At 34.3% G+C, this 21,195-nt stretch overlaps 3 protein-coding genes and 1 long non-coding RNA gene across 6 annotated transcripts; 3 read left to right on the forward strand and 1 right to left on the reverse strand.

Moving 5' to 3' along the window:
* Positions 1–345: 345 nt before the first annotated feature.
* LOC141045244 (uncharacterized) lies at positions 346–1,771 on the forward strand. 2 transcript variants are annotated; one of them, XM_073533030.2, is made up of 2 exons: positions 346–704; positions 896–1,771. In XM_073533030.2, exons 1-2 carry the CDS (start codon positions 546–548, stop codon positions 1,049–1,051), a joined length of 315 nt encoding a protein of 104 aa, XP_073389131.1. In that variant the 5' UTR covers positions 346–545; the 3' UTR covers positions 1,052–1,771. The 2 variants fall into 2 exon arrangements, with proteins under 2 accessions (XP_073389131.1, XP_073389132.1); XM_073533031.2 differs by having other exon boundaries at positions 908–1,771.
* Positions 1,772–3,256: 1,485 nt separating this feature from the next.
* On the forward strand, positions 3,257–6,539 carry LOC112280596 (putative pectinesterase 53). The gene is made up of 5 exons (XM_024516238.3): positions 3,257–4,285; positions 4,656–4,824; positions 4,979–5,185; positions 5,374–5,612; positions 5,888–6,539. The coding sequence occupies exons 1-5, from the start codon at positions 3,819–3,821 to the stop codon at positions 6,060–6,062; spliced, it is 1,257 nt and encodes a 418-aa protein (XP_024372006.1). The 5' UTR covers positions 3,257–3,818; the 3' UTR covers positions 6,063–6,539.
* Positions 6,540–6,998: 459 nt separating this feature from the next.
* LOC112280597 (uncharacterized) lies at positions 6,999–9,385 on the forward strand. The gene is made up of 5 exons (XM_024516239.2): positions 6,999–7,430; positions 8,010–8,189; positions 8,357–8,571; positions 8,761–8,799; positions 8,914–9,385. Exons 1-5 carry the CDS (start codon positions 7,016–7,018, stop codon positions 8,980–8,982), a joined length of 918 nt encoding a protein of 305 aa, XP_024372007.1. The 5' UTR covers positions 6,999–7,015; the 3' UTR covers positions 8,983–9,385.
* Positions 9,386–9,419: 34 nt separating this feature from the next.
* Positions 9,420–13,599, reverse strand: LOC141045221 (uncharacterized). 2 transcript variants are annotated; one of them, XR_012217222.2, is made up of 5 exons: positions 11,852–13,599; positions 11,171–11,706; positions 10,606–10,650; positions 10,313–10,436; positions 9,420–9,913 (listed from the first exon to the last, which is right to left on the reverse strand). It is a non-coding gene; the product is annotated as an uncharacterized LOC141045221 (long non-coding RNA). The 2 variants fall into 2 exon arrangements; XR_012217221.2 differs by having other exon boundaries at positions 10,230–10,436.
* Between the last annotated feature and the right edge of the window lie 7,596 nt (positions 13,600–21,195).

Genomic DNA, 21,195 nt, shown 5'->3' on the forward strand with positions numbered 1-21,195 from the left:
GAATCTATAAGATGAATAGATGCCACATACAAGACATATGAGTATGCCATATTGGAAACTACAAAGATAAAAATAAACATAAAAATAAATAAATAAATAAATAAATAAATAAATAAATAATGATAAATTTTAAAACCTTAATTCCAAATGGACTTCAAAATTAAATAGTGAAAGGAATTTTAATACTTCTCAGCGATGAAAGGAATTCGGGCGACGAATGCACGCCGTTCATGGATGAACTTCGTCCAAAAAAGTTGGATGAACTGTGTCCTACATCCATATATGAAAAGTATCATAAATCCAGTACAAAACAGTTAGTTTTCTGCTCACCGACAGAGTGCTTCGGCCCTGGGAGAAACCACTTCTCACCGATGGATCGTTTCATGCCCTCCACCGATCACTCCACTGAGCATAAAAATGAAAGCTTCATTTATCATCCCATCCCCCACTTTCTTCACAGTTTAGCTGCTGACTTAAGTGCCGTATAATCTGCTCCCTACACTTCATCAAGTCCAGCACACAAATGCCGAACCTTCTGAATGTAGATGTGTCGATGCACCATCGGGAAACAACAGCCTAGGAAACCGATTATCAAAAGTGCTGCAATTAGATACAAAGAACTCCACGGGGGTCCTTGTCCTTTCCATCTGCTTGCAAGCAGCAACGGCCTTGAACTGATGCCCCAACTCTTGCGGTTGAGAGCGGTAAATTTCTCCACTGCTCGCACATGCTTCAACATCCAAGGTCGGGACAACGTCTCTGTGGTCGGATCCACTTCTCATGGAAACGATTTTCTGGATTCCAACATTAGTGTTGAGGGAAAGTGTTTTCGGAATATCGGGAAACTGTTGTGTTACAGCAACCTAATGCCCCGGTGCCCTGTTTGTGGAGTTAGCGGTGGTTGCAGGTGGATGGGGTCGCTGAAATCTTAAGCGTGAAGTTGCTGGAAGAGTCTTGCTCTCGGCAGTTAATCATCCAACCCTTGACGGTGCGGGAGTTCTTCGCGGAAGTTTCGATGACTACACAGTTTCAGAAACGTTTCCTCGGTTGATTCGTGACAGATGCTTACCAACTCGATGAGACAGTGGAGATCATGTGTTTTCTCGTGTTAGAGGAAATCGATAAACCACCGCCTTTCCCTAGTCGAGTCCTGAGTTTGTCTTGCTGTGTATGCCGACTTCGTATCGAAATGAACGTCACGAAGATCTGGGGTGATCTCTTGGAGGACAAGGACTCTCACTTTGACCCTCCCTTGGACTTAAACTGTGAGAATCATCTGCGCACTCTTTGAAGTGAGACATGTTTGTTTTGGCGACTTCGGTTCCTGTAGTTGTAGGAGGTTTTTTGAGAGTGACCAAAATTCGGGGAATCTCATCCACAACCCATGAGTTCTAAGGATGCATTGTTCTGGCACACACAACTTCCATTCATGGTGAATGAATCATCATCACCAATGGAATCAAGAGCCAAGATATTCTTATTCAATGTACTCGGTTTCACTTGCAATGCCCCTTTTTGTCAATTTCCTAGAATTGAGCAGCCTGAGAGAAACATTATTGCAGATTGGTAAGTTACAGTTCGGTCATTGAATGCATCAACTGTACTACTTTGTCGTGAAGCTCTCGTGTCGTAGACAATTTTGAAAAATAAAAATAGAAAGAACTGCTGCTGATTTATACAAAACAAAGTAGTTCTCTTTCCTTTCATGTATAAAACAAAGTACTTCTCTTTAAACTCATGCTGAATTATACAAAACAAAAATCACTGATTGTTAAGGAGAAAGAAAACACCGAGAGAATGAATTGAGAACCAATACTGGATATGTAGCTCACACGGTGAGTGCTAAGCAGGTTGTGCATGATAATGGTTAAATTGCGTCGTTGTACCAAGTTAAACGAAGTTTCTGTTATTGGATGTTGGAACTGTGTTCCTCAGAAATTCAGCTTGTGAATGATGTACGTAAGTAGAAGGGCTGAATCTAACGACCTCAAAAGCTACCATCTCATGAATTTTTAGCACAACTCCACCACAAAGCCAGCCTGGAACGCCTGCGTGATGGGAGATTCAACCCATTGAATGCAGTCAACTAAAAATTCATCCTCTCAGAGGGCCGTGCTCCGTCATCTTTGGTTGAGTTTATTCTTGCAATAATCCTGCAGACACTGGTTGAAACTGAAGTCGTTTTCATTGCATCGTGGTAACCTTTGTGTTTTGCTTAAATAAGAAATTGGGGTCCCTATGAAATGTTCATATGTTGATTCCAGATAGAACGTCGATGAAGAAGTTCTGTCTTACAGTCTAGATTGAGACAACTACATTGCAATGAAACTGAGGTGTTTTACAAAAAGACTCACGAACTTCTGCGACTTTAAAGTTTGACATAGAACGGTTTAAGATCATCTTGTTTACCGTTGGTTGTAAAGTCACAGTGGTGCATGTTGAAAAACTACAATCCCAGTCAAAAGCTAGGATATCGACAAGCGATGGTACACTACTTACTGTTTCTTTCCCTAATTAATGAGCTAGAGAATCTGTGAGGAACCTAAATGTTAAAACCCCGCGGAGGTAATGACTCCTCTGACCATACTAACGGATCGAAGTGGAAACATGCATAATGTGATCACAATCAGGGAAGAAAGATCATGCTCAACGCAAGTATAAGGGTGATCGAAGGCAACACGTACGACGAAAAGGGTTGTTTTCAAGGTACTCTGCACACCCTCTCCTAAAGCGATGGCTCAGGGCCTTCAGAGGGATTTTATCTAGATTCCAAGCCTTGTACAAGCCAGCTCAATAACTCCCGTGATGGAATTAAATGAACTCAAACAGTCTTACACAGAATTCCGTCAAAATTGACATTCGGGAGTAGAATGCGAGGAAATTGTCATAAATTTAATCATTCTGTGCCCAGCTTTCAGAAATTTATATCCCACGTGAAAAGGATAATTTCCTACCCAAATGATCAGCGTACCATAACTTGAGACTCGGGGTCCAGTCGGATATTTTTTTGGTTTCTGCTGTAACTTCACCCATGGTTACGGTATTTAATTGGAATTCTGGCGATGTTTCAACGGTGGGAGGTTGGTGACATGTCCACGTTACCAGTGTGACACTAGTGTTTCCAGACTGACAAGTCGTGGAAGTGTCAGGGGAGCAGCTGTCAGGCGAACGTTGCCATTATACGAGACACCAATTCAACTGGCGCCGTCTACACCTTCACTGACAGTGCATTCATACTTAGTTACCCAAGCACTACTTCCGCTCTACAACATCCAAGGTAGCTGCTCAGCCCCCCCAACTGATTGCCACCATCACCTGATTCATCGCTCACACCAGCTTTATTGTTCTTTTGACACACCGTACGACAGTGATGGGGACTCGGAAGCTGCTTAGGGACTCATGACAAGCACTGGACTACTTACGGACCTCATCTCACCATGCATCATTTCGCCTGAACGTCTCAGGGTTGCACCGTTCGCTTTCGGAACTCTACAAGCTATGCCGAATGCATAGCTTTTAAGAAGCTAGATAGATTTATTCTTGACTCGGCCATACGTGCTTTGTACCCATCGACACTGCTGTACGCCAGAAAATCCAGCTTCTTGGCCACCGTGTACTAGTGTTCTATAAACGATGCTGAATCTTCTAGTCTTTGCCACTAATTGAAGTTTTCGTAGCAGCTCTCCAATTTTCTTCTCTCTCGTCATCGAGAACGTACCCTTTGGTCGTAGAGTTGTTTGGAGGGGAGGACGCTCCTACCTCCAGCATAGTTTTTTGATACCTCACCAGGTGAGGTAGTTAGTGTAACAGCGGTTGTCATGTCTCTCCTCCATGTAACTATCATAGCGATTCTGTTGGTTTCTTTTCCTCCGACTATCACATGCAGTAGGCACCGTTTAGATAACCATCAATCCACTGAACAAATCGCAGACAGGCAACCGCTTAGGCCAGCGAGAGATGACCTCGCCTCGGGAGAGTTTGCGAAATGGGTGAAGAGGATTGGGGAGAAGCACATGAGGAAGCAGGCTATGAGGGCGAAGGCTAAGAATAATCCTCAGCTTTTGGACCTGGATCCGTCCACAGCCGAGCCAGACCTCTCCGAAATCTACCCCGGGATGAAGCAATACCTGGATTGGGAGAGTGTGGTATCGTCTGCAACGTATATTATCGTGGATCAGAATGGGCTAGGTCAGTTCACTGGAATTTCGGCTGCTCTGGATTCTATTCCCAGTGATATATTTCGCCGCTACCGCATCACTATTCAAGTTAATGCAGGGATTTACAGGTGATGTTCATTTTTTTACCATTCTTTGACACAGCGTTGCAACCCTTTTTCTTCTGTTAGTGTAAATCCTACCACGTGAGCCTTAAATCTCTGCTTGTTCATATTTCTAGGTTGAATAGGACCGGGCAAGCGAAGCAGATACTTTAGTCTTGCGAAGTGTTTACCTGCTCAGCAAATCTCTGGGCTTTTTCAATATGTATACTCGGAAAAATCGAACCTCTGTGATGAATCGCCACCTGACAGAGTCTGCTAGAACTCACATTTGTTTTGAGAAGTAATGGTTTTGGAAAATCCATTTACAAGAAATTCATACAGAGCACCAGGTGCAAGAAGCTATGTCGTTCTAACTTAGGTCACTCATTTAATGCAGGGAGAAGGTGTACATTGGTAAAGATAAGCCATTCATCACCATGGTAGGAATAGGAAATCCTGTGATAGTTTGGGATGACAATAAGACAAATGCAAATAATCGAACTTTTGAGAGTGCCACATTCGGCGTGGGAGGAGATTTCTTCATGGCTGTCAATATGACATTCCAGGTGAGTGCGAAACATCAATTCCAATCAATAGATATTAGTTTTGGTTCTGTGATGCTACATTCGAGGGAGTGCGGTCTATAATCCAGTTAGAAAATATACGAGTAAACTGGAATTGCTAAATTAACTCTATTTACATGCGGAAATATGTGCGCAGAATTCTGCACCAGCTCCTGAATCAGGAGCCATCGGAATGCAAGCTGTGGCTCTACGAATCACTTCAGATGTTGCGGTATTCTACAGATGCAGCATACTGGGTAACCAGGATTCATTGTATGACCACAATGGTCGTCACTTCTTCAAGGAGTGCTTCATTCAAGGAAGCATCGACTTCATCTTCGGAGACGGTCTCTCCATCTACTACGTATGAGACTTTTTGTTTTTGTCCTGTAACGGCTCGGTACCTCGTATTCAGTACGCAGGCAGCTTTGTTGGATTGTTCATATCCTTTTTGCATATTTGTTCAAATCCTGCACTTCAGACACAACAGTACACCTGGCCTATGTCTGATGCCATTTAATTGACTGTCTGCACCTGCCATCACACTTGCAGAGATGTGAACTTAATGTGGTGCCAACTTCCTCAGGCGCCGTTACTGCACAGAAGAGGCAAAATGCAACCGACAACTCTGGTTTTTCGTTCCAGTATTGCTGGATCACTGGAGGAGCTGGCCAAGTATACTTAGGACGCGCCTGGGGCCCATTCTCAAGAGTGGTGTACTCCTTCACGTGGATGAACGATATCATTTATGCTCCTGGCTGGTACGACTGGGGTAATTATACCAGACAAGCGTAAGCCCACTGCCTAGCCTTGACTATTCCTAATGCTACATTTACTCATGCAGCTTCAGAAACCTTTGTCGTGATAGTCAACACTGGAATGCTGTGTGAATGGGTTGTTTCCAAAAAATATGCAAAAAGCATGGAATGGCTCACTAGGTTTAGAATCTAGACAAGTTGTTCCGCCGTAGAAGAAACATCTGCGGCTCACTGCAAGTGAATGAAGGCTCCGCTAGTTTTGACTCCGAGGTCAAATAATAACGGTGACGGTGTCCCATGGTCTGCAGAACGGTGTACTATGGGCAATACAAATGCACTGGGCCGGGTGCTAATCAGGCTGGCAGAGTGGCTTGGTCCCATGAACTCACAGACTTGGAAGTTGTCCCATTCTTGTCCCTCAGCTTCGTGGACGGAGAGGCTTGGGTTCCGCAGAACATGAGACCTGTAGAAGGTGGACTATAATACAAAGAGTACCATCCTTCATTGGCAGAGATGTGATTAGAGATGCTTAGGACCTGGCCAGACACGCCAAGCTGGAACCTCGCCCAGGCTTGGGAGCTCCCCACTCAACGCACCGCGGTAGTTTTCCTTGATCGATGTTTTCTGATCAATAAGGCTCCAAATGGGCTGTGATCTAGACACGCAGGGTAGTTCTATTCGTTCCAGTATTCTTTCAACAGAGCCTCAAATGAGGCATGTCTTACAGGATCTGACCATAAGTGGCCGTTGAGCAGTGACGACGTTGTCTGTGCTGCTTACCATTGTGGACGCAGGGAAAGCTTGTGCCCTATTCTACAGGACGTTGTTGTCTCGGGGCAGAATTTATTTAATTTTTAATTTTTTTTTTTTGATTTTTATTTTCTTGCGTTGCACTGTAACGCGTGTGGAAATAATACCAGTAGTACTAATAATTTACTGAACTCCCTTTACATTCTCATACACGAGGTGCCCAGAAAATGTATTCATCCTCAAGCACAAAAGTGCGCTCTTTCACAATCATATTACCGAAGTATGCAATCACACTATCCGAAGTAACAATAAAAACAAATTGAATTTTCAAAATTACAGTATTCATGAAAACAAAAAAAACAAGACAAAAAAAACATGTTGTTCTACAGTAAACTGTCAATACCCACATACATACAACAATACACAAGCACAAACACAAATGCAGGGACATGAAAAGAGGAAAGCAGACATGGATATGTCTCTACTTTCGGAGCGTCACCTTACAAGCTCAATTTCATGAAAAGTGCTCAGAAAGCACTCAAGAATGGTGTTTAGCAGCGACCACAGTGAAGCTCGCAGCGTCAAAACTAGAGCAATAGCGCAGGCAATCAGCCAGGTGTCCTAGAAATTTCGATGCGGAGATATATATATATATATATATATTAGTGAGCAATGCAGGGAAAGGCATGGAAAGGGGGGAAGAAGAAAGGGAGAGAGAGAGCCTAGTCTTGTGGTGCACAAGCCACAACCCGAGCCTGGTGACGTCCCAGCCATCGACTGCATCGCAGCCAGCCAGCCTTCAGCTCCACCCAGCTCTCAAACAGGCTGCGAATCTCGAATCTCCACCACCACCACCACCATCACAACCAGCTCTTGCACTAGCAATCCTTAGCAGCACCAGTGTGGTGGTGACCATCGTCGTCGTCGTCGACGTTGTTGTTGTTGTTGTCCAGGGGTTGGTTATGGCGGGACGTCTCATGGCCCTCGCCTGTGCCCGCCCCTCTGCATTGCCTTGTGCCTCACCCCCCACAACCCCAGGCATCACCTCCCAGCACTGCTCGCAATCTCTTCCCGGGATAGCCATTCGACGTCCTCGTTTGGGTAATTCCTCGTCTTTTCGATTCGGGGGAATTGTTTTAGATAGTTACAAAGTGGTGTCTGTTTCGTGGTTTTAAGAGTAGAGTGTGGGCGTTTCTAATGGAAGTCTGTGGTTTGGTGCGAGAAATCCAACGTGGGCGTTTATTGGGGGGCCGAATTTGGGTAATGGACATTATAGTTCGTGGTGGAGTGTTGTTTTTTGGTCAAAATTTTCATTCAAGTTGGTTTGTTTTTCTCAAGCTGGTGAGTCTCGGGGGTGAAATTTCGGAGAGGAAGTGGTTTGCTGTGACTTGTGCGTGACACGAAATTCCAATTTCAGTTCACCGCTGGGATTGTTCTAGATTTTGGTGTTCGGCGTAACAGGGGTTAGATGTTTGGATCAAAATGCTCAAGGTATTTTTCAGTTCCAATGCCTGCAATGTCCTACTTCTGAATTTGAAATGAACCTTGCAATTCGCTTCAAGAAGCGTAACCGTGCGGTGAGCAGCTGATTCCGGAGCAACTGTCTCAAGTATTCCTCATAATTGTCTGATGGTGCGCGCAATGCGAATTGCTAAACATTGTGTGTCCACTGCTGCGTAGGCTTAGGGAAGCAATTCGAGTCTGACTATGGGCTATGCGGCAACCAATTGAAGAGGTCGCAGCCCGTGAATGCCATTTTCGGTTCAGACACAAACTCATCTGCAAGTGCAAGCGACAATGATGACGATCTCCCTCCGGCTGGTTGCAGTCGAATTAAACTGGAACTCAAGAAGCCTCTAGGTATGCATCACCCCCCTGCTAATCCTCGTAGTCGTTTCTTTCGTTTTATCTTCCGACCACATTCAGAAACGCCATATTGTTAGGGTTTCGTATAATTAGAGGAAAACGAAGCAGGATCTAGCGATGGCTACCCCACTGATCATTGCCAAAACATGGCTCCGTTTCAGGCATTGCCTTCGAGGAAGATAAATTCGGCAACGTGATGGTGGGGGAAGTCATCGAAGGTGGAAACGCATACAAGTCAGGATTGGTGGACGCTGGAGACCAGCTCATCGCCACGAGCGCCATAGTCTACTCATCCGAGGATGAGTATCAAGGTGTGGTCGTCAGAAAGGGTATGCAGAAGGTGCGGCTCAACGTACGCGGGGAGAGATTCGAGACGGTTTGTCCCTCACACCACACTCGCTCACACTGCACAGTTTGCACTAAACCCTAGTTTATCCATCCCATGCTCCAGTCGTTTTTTTAATATAAAACCTTCAAACAATCAAAATGTGGATCGGTACCTGAAATACCTTACCACTCAATGAGCTGCTCAGTTTAACCAGGTGATGGAATTCGGTGACTGCAGGTGATTGCAGCAATCGGCACCCATCCGTATTACATTCCGGTATTACAATGCTCATCTTGCTTTCTCCCTTTCTTGAAATATGTTACATTCTCGCCCGCTGCTGTCATGTGTCTGTACCATTGCGCTGAAAACAAGCCTATGTGCACTGTGAAGGTGGCGCTGGAGTTCCAGAAATGCAAGCCTGTGGTGGCAGAATCTGCAAATGGGTCTGCAACGAGCTGAACAACGCAGCTATGAAGCCTGATGCCATGGTTGCTGAGATGAGAGCCACCTCAGCTTACAGCACCACTTGTGTTTCATACCCTCCAAGAACTCCCTCGCCTTCTGCTTTTTGTCTGTTGTTTTGCACATCCACAGGTGGGAGTTGCTATGGCTTTTGCATCTCTTCCATTTCTATGCAAAGTTGTAATGAATCCAGTAATGTTTCGGTTCATGAATTTCGGCTAACCTTGCTTTTCACTAGCTTGTAGTTTTTATGGACATTGCAGCATGTAGACACTGGGTTTGTTGCCATGAGAAGCATGAGCATCTTTGTACTCTAAACTAGCTGAACCCGTGCAGTTGTCACGGAATCTTGAAAATCTGATTAGTCGCATAACACATGTGACTATATTACCTAGTTCAACATGTGCAATCTCGAGAATCTGTAATTTCCGTTGTGTGTGTTATGTATCTGGGGTCTCAATATTTTTTGAGCGAATTTCAAACTGTGAAATGTTCTGGAAATGGACAGTATTTTGCACCATTGGGATGTATCCCTGCAGCTGCTCTGAGTTCTCAAGGCTGTTAAGCTATTGTAGTTAAAGAGAATTTCACTTCAAGTTTTCAACATTAATTTCATGTCTACAACAAAAAAACGAACTCCTTTTGAACATTGTGTGACAGAAGCACTTCTGATCACCTCCAACAGAGGTGTTTAACATTAAAGAAAAAGGCTTAGAAACCAACATAGTGAGACAGGTCACAGATCGGGCGTATTAACAAATAATCCGACAATATGCTGGCCAAGAACATGTCCAATCTGGAACTTCCTGCTACCGTCCTCTCCTCTCGCTCTTTGTAGGATCTACCCTGCCAATGTTGCCAACAAATCGAACACTCCGCTGCAAGCCAAGGTCTTGGCCTCCCGCTTCGCAACATCTCCCCCTCGCTCCTGTTGTTCCATAAAATCACATCACGTCAAATGTACATTTAGGTCAACGGGATAGCCGCAAAATACGAACATACATCAACTTCCTGTCAAACGCTTCAATTGTAAGTGATACATACAATATTATTATTGTAGATCTCATGATAATTTCACTCTCTAAATAAAATTCACGACTCCATGATCAAATCAGAAATGCAGATTGGTGCTCCGCTCCTTTCCACGCATGCAACATCCATGAACTCGCAAACACTGCAAAATCACTCTTAGAGGATGCTAGCAGGCCATAGTAAATAAACACCAACACCGGTTCAGTCCTCACCTGAATGAAGCTCAACATTAATCGCCATGCCACAGCTAACTACTGCTCCTATAACTAATATACAATAGAATAGAGTAAATTACATTTTCTTCGAAGTGAACAACACACACCATGAAGTTGTTTCCCTTGGAAATTCATTTCATCGTACATGCGTCCCAATGATCAAGATGAATGGAGAGAAAAGCGTACTTCACCCCACCATTACAGCTGCATGGAGACAGACGAAGAACTGTATAAATTATAGTGAAAACAAACACATAAACAAAGTAGGTAGATCAAAAACACAATCTTATCGGAAGACTAATTCTAATACTCGATTGACAAAACCTTGAATCAAGAGAGATTTGAGTGAGTCAACAGAAAAATCAAATTCTACCTGGTCACATGTAATGAAGAGAGCTGCGAGTTGCTCCTCTGTTACCTGTGGCACATATTGAATCGAAAGCCAAAAATTTCCAATAACATATTAACAACCAATACTTATAAAAAAATTAAAATTTTTGGCAGAAAGGGAGATTGGCAAAAAGATAGAAAGGAAGTTTGTGCCACTAATTGCACTCACTCAATTTTAATAAAATTCAAGAGAATTCACTCATTCAAGTAGACTGTCTCTAGCATGAACAGAGGAGTTTGCACAATCAGCCACAACTTTAATAAAAATTACGGTCTTGTTTCCTTGTTTGAGTTACATTTTCACCATTAAGCATCGAAGAAGGTGCAGAACAAAGAAAATGATCCATTTAAAACGTCCATGTGAAAGCCACTAAACCCTAACCTCTGATCACAAAAACTCAGATTTATCAAAACTTAGTATTCACCTCCCCAACACCATCTCTAAATCACACATATCAGGTGCAAAATGTTAATAAAAATCCCAACAAAGTAAAAACAAAGAAAATACTAAAAAAACGGAAAAAAAACAAACAGGAACCAAAATTTACCTTTGTTTTCCACGCACAACTTTCAACCTCTCACAACGCCTGCGTGAACTATGACTCCTTGCATTCAAAAGAATCCACAAGAAGATTTCAAGTGAAAAAAGCTGAAACTTTTTCTCATGTGATGCAAATGTAGAAAAAGATAGGTCATGTTTTTTCTCATGTAATAAAGAGTAAACATTCATGACAACGCTTACAAAACATAAAGTTCCATTCAAAGAAGCAAAAACAAATAGAACCTGTATATTCAAGATACAATAATTTTGGATTTACTGGTTACTTCCTTGATAAAGATGTAGTTTTCGTCAAAAGAGGCAGTAGCAACCGTCTCCTTGTTTTTTTGTTAAAGATGCTTTCTTGCAGCAATATTTCAGTCAAGAAGCCAGTTTTACCCTTGTGATCAGAAGTTTTGAAGAATTTCTGCAAAGTATGTTCCTCCTATTGAACTTCATAGTTTGCAGCATTAACCCATTATCTTGCCATCGCTTCTTTTATTTCTTCCTGGTCTTGTTTTGTTTTGGCTTTTTTTGTGTTACCACCTGTGTTTGGATTCAGCTTAGGTCTGTGTTCCATCTTTTCCTCCACGCCTTAAGCTGAACTAATTAACACCTAATTAATGTTGCAAGATCATGTTTAGGTAGATAACTATGATCAACGATTCTTGAGATGAGAGTTGATGTTTACCTGGTAGCACAACAACAAACTCTTCCTCCACTAGCAAGGATACAAACTCTATGTCGTTTGTTATGTCCGTAGACACAGAACGGCCAATTTTCACTTGCAAAATAGAAAGCTAAAAAGTTAAAATGATGAAGGCTAAAGAATGCCAACTAGATGATAAAAAATGAGACTTTTGGAAATTAAGGCTTCCCAAGCTGCTACATATGCACGGCTTTCGTGGTTAGGATTGTGAAGCACCCAATGATCCATAAGGTTCAATAAGTAATAGGCAAGCTTTTGTATTATTGGAGAGAATAAAGCGTTAGATACAATTTGCAAACCATTTCAAGCTGCGAGTGGCTTCTCTGTTACTTGTGGCATATATCAAAAGCAAATAATTTTCAATAACGTTATTCATGGTTATTTTGTTTCGGCGAAGAGGAAGGGGTTTTATTTGAGCGTGGAGGTTTGAAGAAGAATCTTGTAGCAGATGTGACATCAAAAAAACCTTCTCAAGCTGCGGCACATATTGAAAGCAAACAATTTCAAATAACATATTAACAACCAAAACTTATATAAAAAAAAAAAAAAAAAAAAAAAAACTTTGCTTCACTATGTGCTACGGAATCCACATTCAAATGTTTTGAGCTTTGGATGTTCTCTAAGTATCTGCACAACAAATATCTGAATCAAACAAAAAAACATCCATTGATACTTACAGTGGCTTACAAATGAATGAAACAACGCACGTTGTTGTTAAAAATTGTATTTGAATGCAATCCTTGAAGTATAAAATATTTTTGAATGTTTACAATGCTAATTGAACACCCTCCCGTTCCTCTCAATTGTAATAAAATGCTAGTTGAACACCTTCCAGTAGAACTCTTCATTGTAAAATTTTACATCTGCCATACCGCAATGGAATAATTTTGCGCATATTTAAATATTGAAACAAAGAAACTGAAGAGAGATGCATGTAACAAACACATTGTTCAACAAAAATTTCATGCTTTGTTAAGGCTATGTGAATTCCAACATTTCACTTTTGATGAAAACAAAGAGAGATGCATGCAGCAAATCAGAGTGCCATTTTGTCTGCGCTGTTTATTCCATGTATTTGTCCCCCTCTCCCTCCCTCTCCACTGAGCTGTTTTATATAAGAGACTAGCTAAATTTGTGTTGTTGTCGCAGAAAGTATGACTTGAAAGAAGCATTTTTTTGAAGATATATTTGTGAGCCAAAAACTATTTCTACAATTTTTTTAAGAAACAAAGAAATAAAATACACAATAGAACTTTTAGTGGACTAGTTAAACTTGTATTGTTGTTATGTATAATATGCAAAAAATTAGTTAATTTTGTTTAAGGAACTATTTGCTAAGGCATAACCATAAAAAAATATAAAATTATATTTAGGCATTCAAAGATGTACTAAATTCAAATTTTGTAACTATAAATAATTAAAAATACATATTTACGTATAAAAAAATTATTAATAATTAACTAATCAAAACTTCTAAAAAATAATATTTAACATGGAAGTTGAATTCTTCTTTAGAAGAAGAAGAATCTTGATAAAACATGAAGAAGTGGATCAAGAAAGTATTACATAAAATTGACTATGGAAAAAAACAGTTTGTTGTAGATCCAAACCAATATACTTCATAGAATGCCTTAAGAACTTATTTATTTTTATTATAAATCCAAGACGTTCTTGCTTATTCTTGCTTTTAAGGATTCTTACTTTAAAAACTTTATCCATTAGTCATATAATTACTGAGTAGATTCTATTGCAAAGTCCTTGGCGAGGAGTAATATTTCTTAGTAGCATCACCAAAGATCCAATCTTGAGACAAGGGCTTAATTTGGCCATTCTAGATGGATTAAGTGACTTGATAAATTTAACTAGATAAATATTATTGTTGTTAGCACTATCTTTGACAATAACTTCATTGGAGCTTAAATATTCTTGTTCTTTTCTAAAAAAGATGAAAAGAACTTTTTCATTAATACCTTTTATATTATCATTTCATGCCAAAAAAATGATTCTATTTCTTAAAAAGCTATCTTTTGCTACAATGTTGTTGTGTTTTGTGAAGTTTTTTTGAGAATGCATTAGATACTTGGCTGTGAAAGACAAAATAGAATTTGCAAGAAGAAGATCTTAACAATTCTAATAGAACCTTAAATATACTCCAACTAAATTATAACAATGCTAATCAATCTTTGATTAAACCTCCAAAGAAGTTTCAAAGAATTTATAAAAAAACATAAAAAATTTATAAATTAATCTTAAAGAAATATATTAAATAAATAAGTCCTAAAAAAATATCAAAAAAATCTTTTTAAAAGTATTAAAAATAGAAATCTTAATTGAACCCTAGACCAAATCCTAGACCAAATAATTTGTAAGCAAGTTCTAAAAAACAATCTAAATCCTAATTCTAGATCAAATCCTAATAAAATCTTAATCAAACCATAATCAAATCTTGAATCAAATCCTAATAATTTCTTAATATATTCTTAATCAAATCTTAATCAAATTCTAGATTAAATTTTAATAAAATCTTAATCAAATACTAAATCTTAATTCTAAACCAAATTTTAATGAAATCCTAATCAAATCTTAAATCCTAATTCTAGACAAATTTTAATAAAATCATAATGAAATCATAATGAAATCATAATGAAATCTTAGCAAAATTTTAATTCTAATTAAATTCTAATGAAATTTAAAACCCTAATCAAATCTTAAATAAAATTTAAATAATCTCAAGAAAATTCTAAGTAAATCTTAATTAATTACTATAGTTATATTAAAAACTCAATTAATATTAATTAAATTGCCGATCTTGACTAAAATTTCATCCATATATCAATCTACAAGCAATTAAAAAGTATAAAAAATTTGAGAAGAATCAATCATATTAATTGAAAGAAAAGCTTTCAAAACCTCTTAGATGTTAGTTGCCTTCCTTCTTTAATTTAAATATTAATCTTCCTACAAAGATTTCTCCTTATTTATTATTCAATTATTCTAAAAAATTTCTAGTATGTAGGTATTTAAGTCAAATTTTCTTTCACTAATTTTTGCTTCAATCGAACTTATAAATATTGCAAGAATGGAAAAATCCTCACTGATCATAAATTTCAATTATTTGTAATCCACAATCCACAAAAACTCTCACAATTTTCAATCTAACTACTTGATTGACATCAAATTTTTCACATATATTTACAAGTACATTAACAAAATAAAAAAAATTACTTATAAATATATTATAACATTTACAAAATCATTAAATTTATAAACTTCTTTTTATTTCATAAAATCCAAACCTATAGAATACATGTCTCATTTTGAAAAGCTCTCAAAACCACAATATATCTTCAAATCACATATAAAATAAACCTTCTTTGGATATTATTTCTCTATATTTTGAGATAATTTTTATTTAAACCTATTTTTAATCTTTTTTTAGACATACCTTTATTAATTACTTATCTTTTTTACTTTTATTTGGCTTATTTATATTCCTACAAAATAAATAGAAGTCTTTTCTATAAAAAAGTAGCATTATGATTAAAGTTTTTACTACCTTTGTATTAATTATCCATGTTTTTTTTATTATATCTTTCTACTAAGCTCTTCTAAGATTAAATAATTTCATTCTTCTTTCACTTAATTGCCAGGTTAATATACAACATTTTCTTTTGCCAATCTTTAATAAATATCATCAACTAATGACAATATTTGTTGATTGACAATTATGTAATCAAAAATTATAAGTACATTATCAAGCAATAAGCTTGTACTATTTTCAATCTAATAAGTAGAAAATAAAATATTAATTAATCATAATGTAATCATAAAAAATATAAATATATCATCATTATATATAATATTTATATATATTCCATACATGAAGAAGCCAATTAACAAATTTAATATCTACTTTAAGTGATTCCAAATTCGACTTCATATTTTCTTTTAATGTATGGATCTTTATCTAAAGTCAAAGTTTTAAATATCAAAATATATTGCTGTAATTTCTTCTTGAGTTCTTTTCATAATTACTAGTAATATTTGGCAAAAATCTTTGCTAAAGACTATTATAGCTCTTTCAAATGGGCAATCAATATTCCAAATGTTTATAAAAGAATAATCAATTTTTCTAAGATAATGACAATATTGCATCAAACGTTTATTCCAAATAATAAGCAAAACTTGGCAAATAAATTCAACATGATTGAAATTCTTATTAATTGAATAAAATGAGTCTTTATTATAGTTTATTAAAATCTTAAATATAGGATGGATGGTCCTTCTACTATAAAGTAGTAATGCAGAAATTCTTGATGATGCAACACATATAAAAAATCTTTTGCATCAATAAAACTTTAATTGCCAAAGCATTGTAAATAAATATCTTACTAGTTCTTACATATTTACTTGAAAAAAATGTGTATCCATGTTCTTCTATTATGAAGGCAATAATATCATCATATTTATTTTTTTGTTTAAGATTCAATTGTGAAACATATTAAATATCTTATGTTTTTTTCTTTAATAATAAATTTATTTCAATTAATTGTTGCATTTTAATTAATTCTTGATAATAACATCAGAAAAAAAATATGCAAGCATTATATTGGAGTCTTATAAAATCTTATTTAATAGAAAGAATTCAAAGTTCTTGATCTATTCTTTCATTTGATTGACGATTCCATATTTTCTTTATAAACTAACATTGAATTCATTTAAGATGTTTTCTTAGAATCTTTTCCATAGATTTAATAGATTTATCAAATTTTTGTGAAATTACAAAACAGTAAAGAACATCCTTAATTGAAACCTACTTTACATTTTTAATGCCTCTTCTAAACATTGTTGCTACTCTTTGTCATCTTCAAACAATCTTAGAATTGCATATGCACTTTTAAATGTTTGATGGAAAATTTTGTCAACAGTCTTTAAGTGGTCAAATAATTGTGGATCTTTAATGAGGATTAATAGAAGCCTGAGATAATATCTTTTTTATATTGCCGGATGTACTAAATACAATCTTTCTTATCTTATGCCAAATAAAATATTGTAAAAATTACTGGTATATATATTGTCTTACCATCGCCATAGTTGTACATATCTTAAAAAAAGAAGTTAATATTGTCTTTTATCTTTTGGCTTGTTTCAAAATTATAATTGCCTTGTCATTTCAATCATGTACCACTTGATGTATTTATAAAAGATTAAAGGCCAAACAAACAATACTTGGCATTTTTTTATAGATCCACATGCCAAAAAGCCTCTAAAGAGCTTTAAAAATTATAATATATCTTGGATTTAGATATTATTTGATTTCATCTTGGTGGTTTTTAAATTACATTGTAATATGATCATGGCCCTCATAGATGTACTTATGGATATACTTGATTGCACAAATAGATGCATATATTTCAATATTTATATAAAAATAATACTTCTAAAATAATTTTATATAGAACAATATAACATTTCTATTATCAATAGTTATTTTTCAAACTTCAAATATTCTTCTATTATTTTTTTTATTGATATTAGAAAAATTTACATAAATTTTTGTTTTTTCTACAAACACATTTGAATACTTCTTTATACAATAATCGTCTTCCATACAAGGTGCTTGAAGATTCCTTGTTCTATACAAATTGTATACCTTGCATCATAAAATAACTTCAAACAACTCTCGATCATTGTCTTTATCCAATTTTTTTGCAAAAACTATATGATTGATATCTACAATATATCTAATCTTCCTTGTTCTATGCAAAAAAATCAAGATGTGTATCATTAGTCTTCGATGCTATCTAAAGGTTCTATGTGGAAAGAAGAAAATATAGTGAAGGAACAAATTAGGAAGATAAGCCTCATGAGTCTTTTCCAATAATGCACTACTATATAGATAAATAATAATATTAGAAATTGCATTAAACTCCAATCTATCTCTAAGCAATAAAATAAAAACCTCTTTAAAAGTAATACAAAGATTATATCAACATCTTTCAATCTTATTCATAAAGTATAAAGAAATTCTAAGATAAATTTCTATTATTTCTTCATCTTGTGCGTGAGATTGTATTTCATATGCATATCTATGTAATCCAATAAATAAATTATTTTTTCTCAAAACTTCTCTAATTTTTTACATAATTTGATCCAATAAATCATGGTAACATCTCATCCTTCTATCTTGTGCAAATATTGTATTGTGGATGTAAAATTATTCATAAGTTGGGCCGATACCTTCTTCTAGTAACAAAGCTCTTGTCAAATGATACAACTCTCTATTTATTCTAAAATTATATAAAACATTTCTTTGAAATATAGATCAATCAATATTTGCACCTAAGGATGTATATGTATGTGGACTATTGTATTGATAGATATTTTTTCAAAAATCTCTTATTCTTGTATCTTGATCTTTAAATGAGCATTTCAAAAGCAAATCCAAAGAAAGTAGAGATGGTAAAAAAAAACCTTTCTTTAAAAACAATACTATCTAAATAATGGTGATTTTCTTCATGACCGGACTATATGTTTATTATACTAATACAATGCATTATAATGAAGACATAAAACATTCATCTTGCCTAGATTATCCATGGCTTTAGTACTTATTATATAAGTTCTTCATAATTTTTTCTTTGTTGCAATTGTATCCTTTTGTAGTTTCGATAATTAATATCATCTTACTATTTTTCATCTCTCTCATGATTTCTTTGATGTTATTAACTGATTTTTTTCTAATAAAAATTAAAATTCTCATCTATAATACTTATCTCCTTTCTTAAACCTCTCTCTTAACTTTTTTGACTTTATTAAGTAATTGCATTGCGATAAATACTTTTGTCCTTGTATATAATTGTTTTAGCTTTTTTTTGTACTCTTTCACATTCCTTATGTTGTTGTTGAGCAATTTCTCTCTAATTAATTTCATTCATTATTAAAGCTAGACCAATGATAATAACATGAGTTTAACCAAATAAATAAAGTGAGCTTGTTACAAAAAATTAAAAAAAATTGTACCTCAATAAAATTTTAATAAAACTACATTTTTCAAATATTTGAGTAAGATCACATAGTATAAATAAAATAAAAATGAATGCATATAATTTAATTAACCAAATTATAGTACCTAATATTCTGACAAAAATAAAGATCTTATAATTATCTCTATTGATCATATTTAAACATATTTTCAAAATAACTTATTATAACAAAAAGTTTAATTTTTTCAAAAATTATATTTTATAAATAAAAATAAATAAAAATATATTTATTACTTTAATTATTAAAATATATTTAATAAAAAATATTTATCATTATATATATATATATATATATATATAAATAGATATATGTATATATATATATATATAAATAGATATATGTATATATATATATATATATATATACATGAAATTAAATATAGAAAATTTTACATAAAAGTATGAAATAAAATTTTTACAATAAATTAAAATTTTTCACTTTCAAGCAACTATTTTTTTACATATATAGTTTTTCAAATAAACATCATATGTTTTGATTGAATTAAAGCAAATATTACTTATCGTATATTGTATGCAACCATTTTGAATATTTATCTATTTTAAACATCTTAGCCTAGATAAGCTTACAAAAATAAATATGTAACTATTTTGAATACTTGCAACACCTCTAAAGTTAAGCCCCCAATACTCATAATATTCAAAAAAAATAACAAAAATAAGAAACATGTTGTGAACATAAATAGTTCTAAAAAATAAAAGAAAAAAATAAAAAAAGAAACATATTAAAAAATAAAACATGCCTATAAACTATCACCCTTGTACAAATTTTATATGCAACTTTATCACATGATTCTATAGTTAAGCCATTATTGCCATATAATACAAATTACTAAAATAATATATATCTATTGAAACCATAGAGGAATTCTATCTAAATTATTACAATGGATATAGATTTTATTATTATAGATAATTTGTACAAATTCTATATATAACTCTATGATATGAATTATCACATGAATCAGATAGAATTTGAATTTATGTTGATTTGTAGAGACTAAGTACTCTAGAGATTGATACAACTACAAAGACTTGATGAATTACATATGATATATATCAAATCAAAAGTAAAAAAAGTCTAATATTAACAACCAATATTTATGAAAAAAATAGAAATTTTTAGCAAAAAAGAGACTCTATCATATAAATTATCATATAAATTATTACATGAATCAATAGATTCAATTGCCAAGACATAATGAAATACTTGTAGCATAAAAAATATGAATCATAAGTTTGATATTAAATTTGATGAATGATGAAAATGTTAAATTTATTTTTGGATACTTTTATACCTTTAAAAAATAAAAACCATGATATAGTTAATTATAGAAAAAACTTTATGAATTGATTAAAAAATTGCAATATAAAAGTTAGTCTTGTTCCAATATAAACATGGTACTTGTGGTATGGAAATGGAAATGGGTGTTGAGTTTTTTTTTTTTTTTTTTTTTTTTTTTTTATTGATGTCTCATTTTAGAATTTGAAAGTATTTCTTTTGATTTTTATAGCGATTTTGTTCATTTTTTGGTTTAAGGTTTGAAGTCTCTCATTTTTTATTTTTTTATTTATTTTTGTGTGGTATAAAGAGATTATGTAAATTCCATAGAAATGTGAATTTTAATTAGCATCTTCTCCTTATTTAAAGAAATTATAAACTAATTATAATTAATACTCTAAATGTATAAATTTAAGATAATTTTTTGATAAAAAAGCATTTTTTTTTTGTCTTTTTTTATTTATTTATTTTTATCTCTCATACCAGATTTTTTAGTTATGTAGATTTATAACGAAAATGCTCTTGATTTCAATTATATAAAAAGATAGTATTATTATTAAATAAATAAAAATTAGATGTATAGAATTATTATAATTTTGGATTAATTGAAAATATAATTGTGAAATTGGCTACATAAAGATCAGAAAGTATGATATAAAGATGTTACAAAATTAAAGATGTATAAAAAAATTAAACTTATTAGAAGATAATTATTAAGTTTTCTTTATGAATATTAGAAGTAAAATCTACTTTGATAATAATATTATTAAAATATAGCATTTAATTTTAATTTTTTTTGTTTATATATATATATATTTATAAAAAGTACTATAAATAATATGAAGGATAGGTAAAATATTATTAATTTTTATTTCAAATAAGATAATTTATGGTTAATTTTATTATAAATATATTTTATATATTAAAATTAAAAATATATTTAGTATACATTTAAGGCATTATAAAAATATAAATATAGG

This window comes from Physcomitrium patens, chromosome 3 (genome assembly GCF_059467195.1).
Source record: "Physcomitrium patens ecotype Gransden chromosome 3, ASM5946719v1, whole genome shotgun sequence".
NCBI classification, from domain to species: Eukaryota; Viridiplantae; Streptophyta; class Bryopsida; order Funariales; family Funariaceae; genus Physcomitrium; species Physcomitrium patens.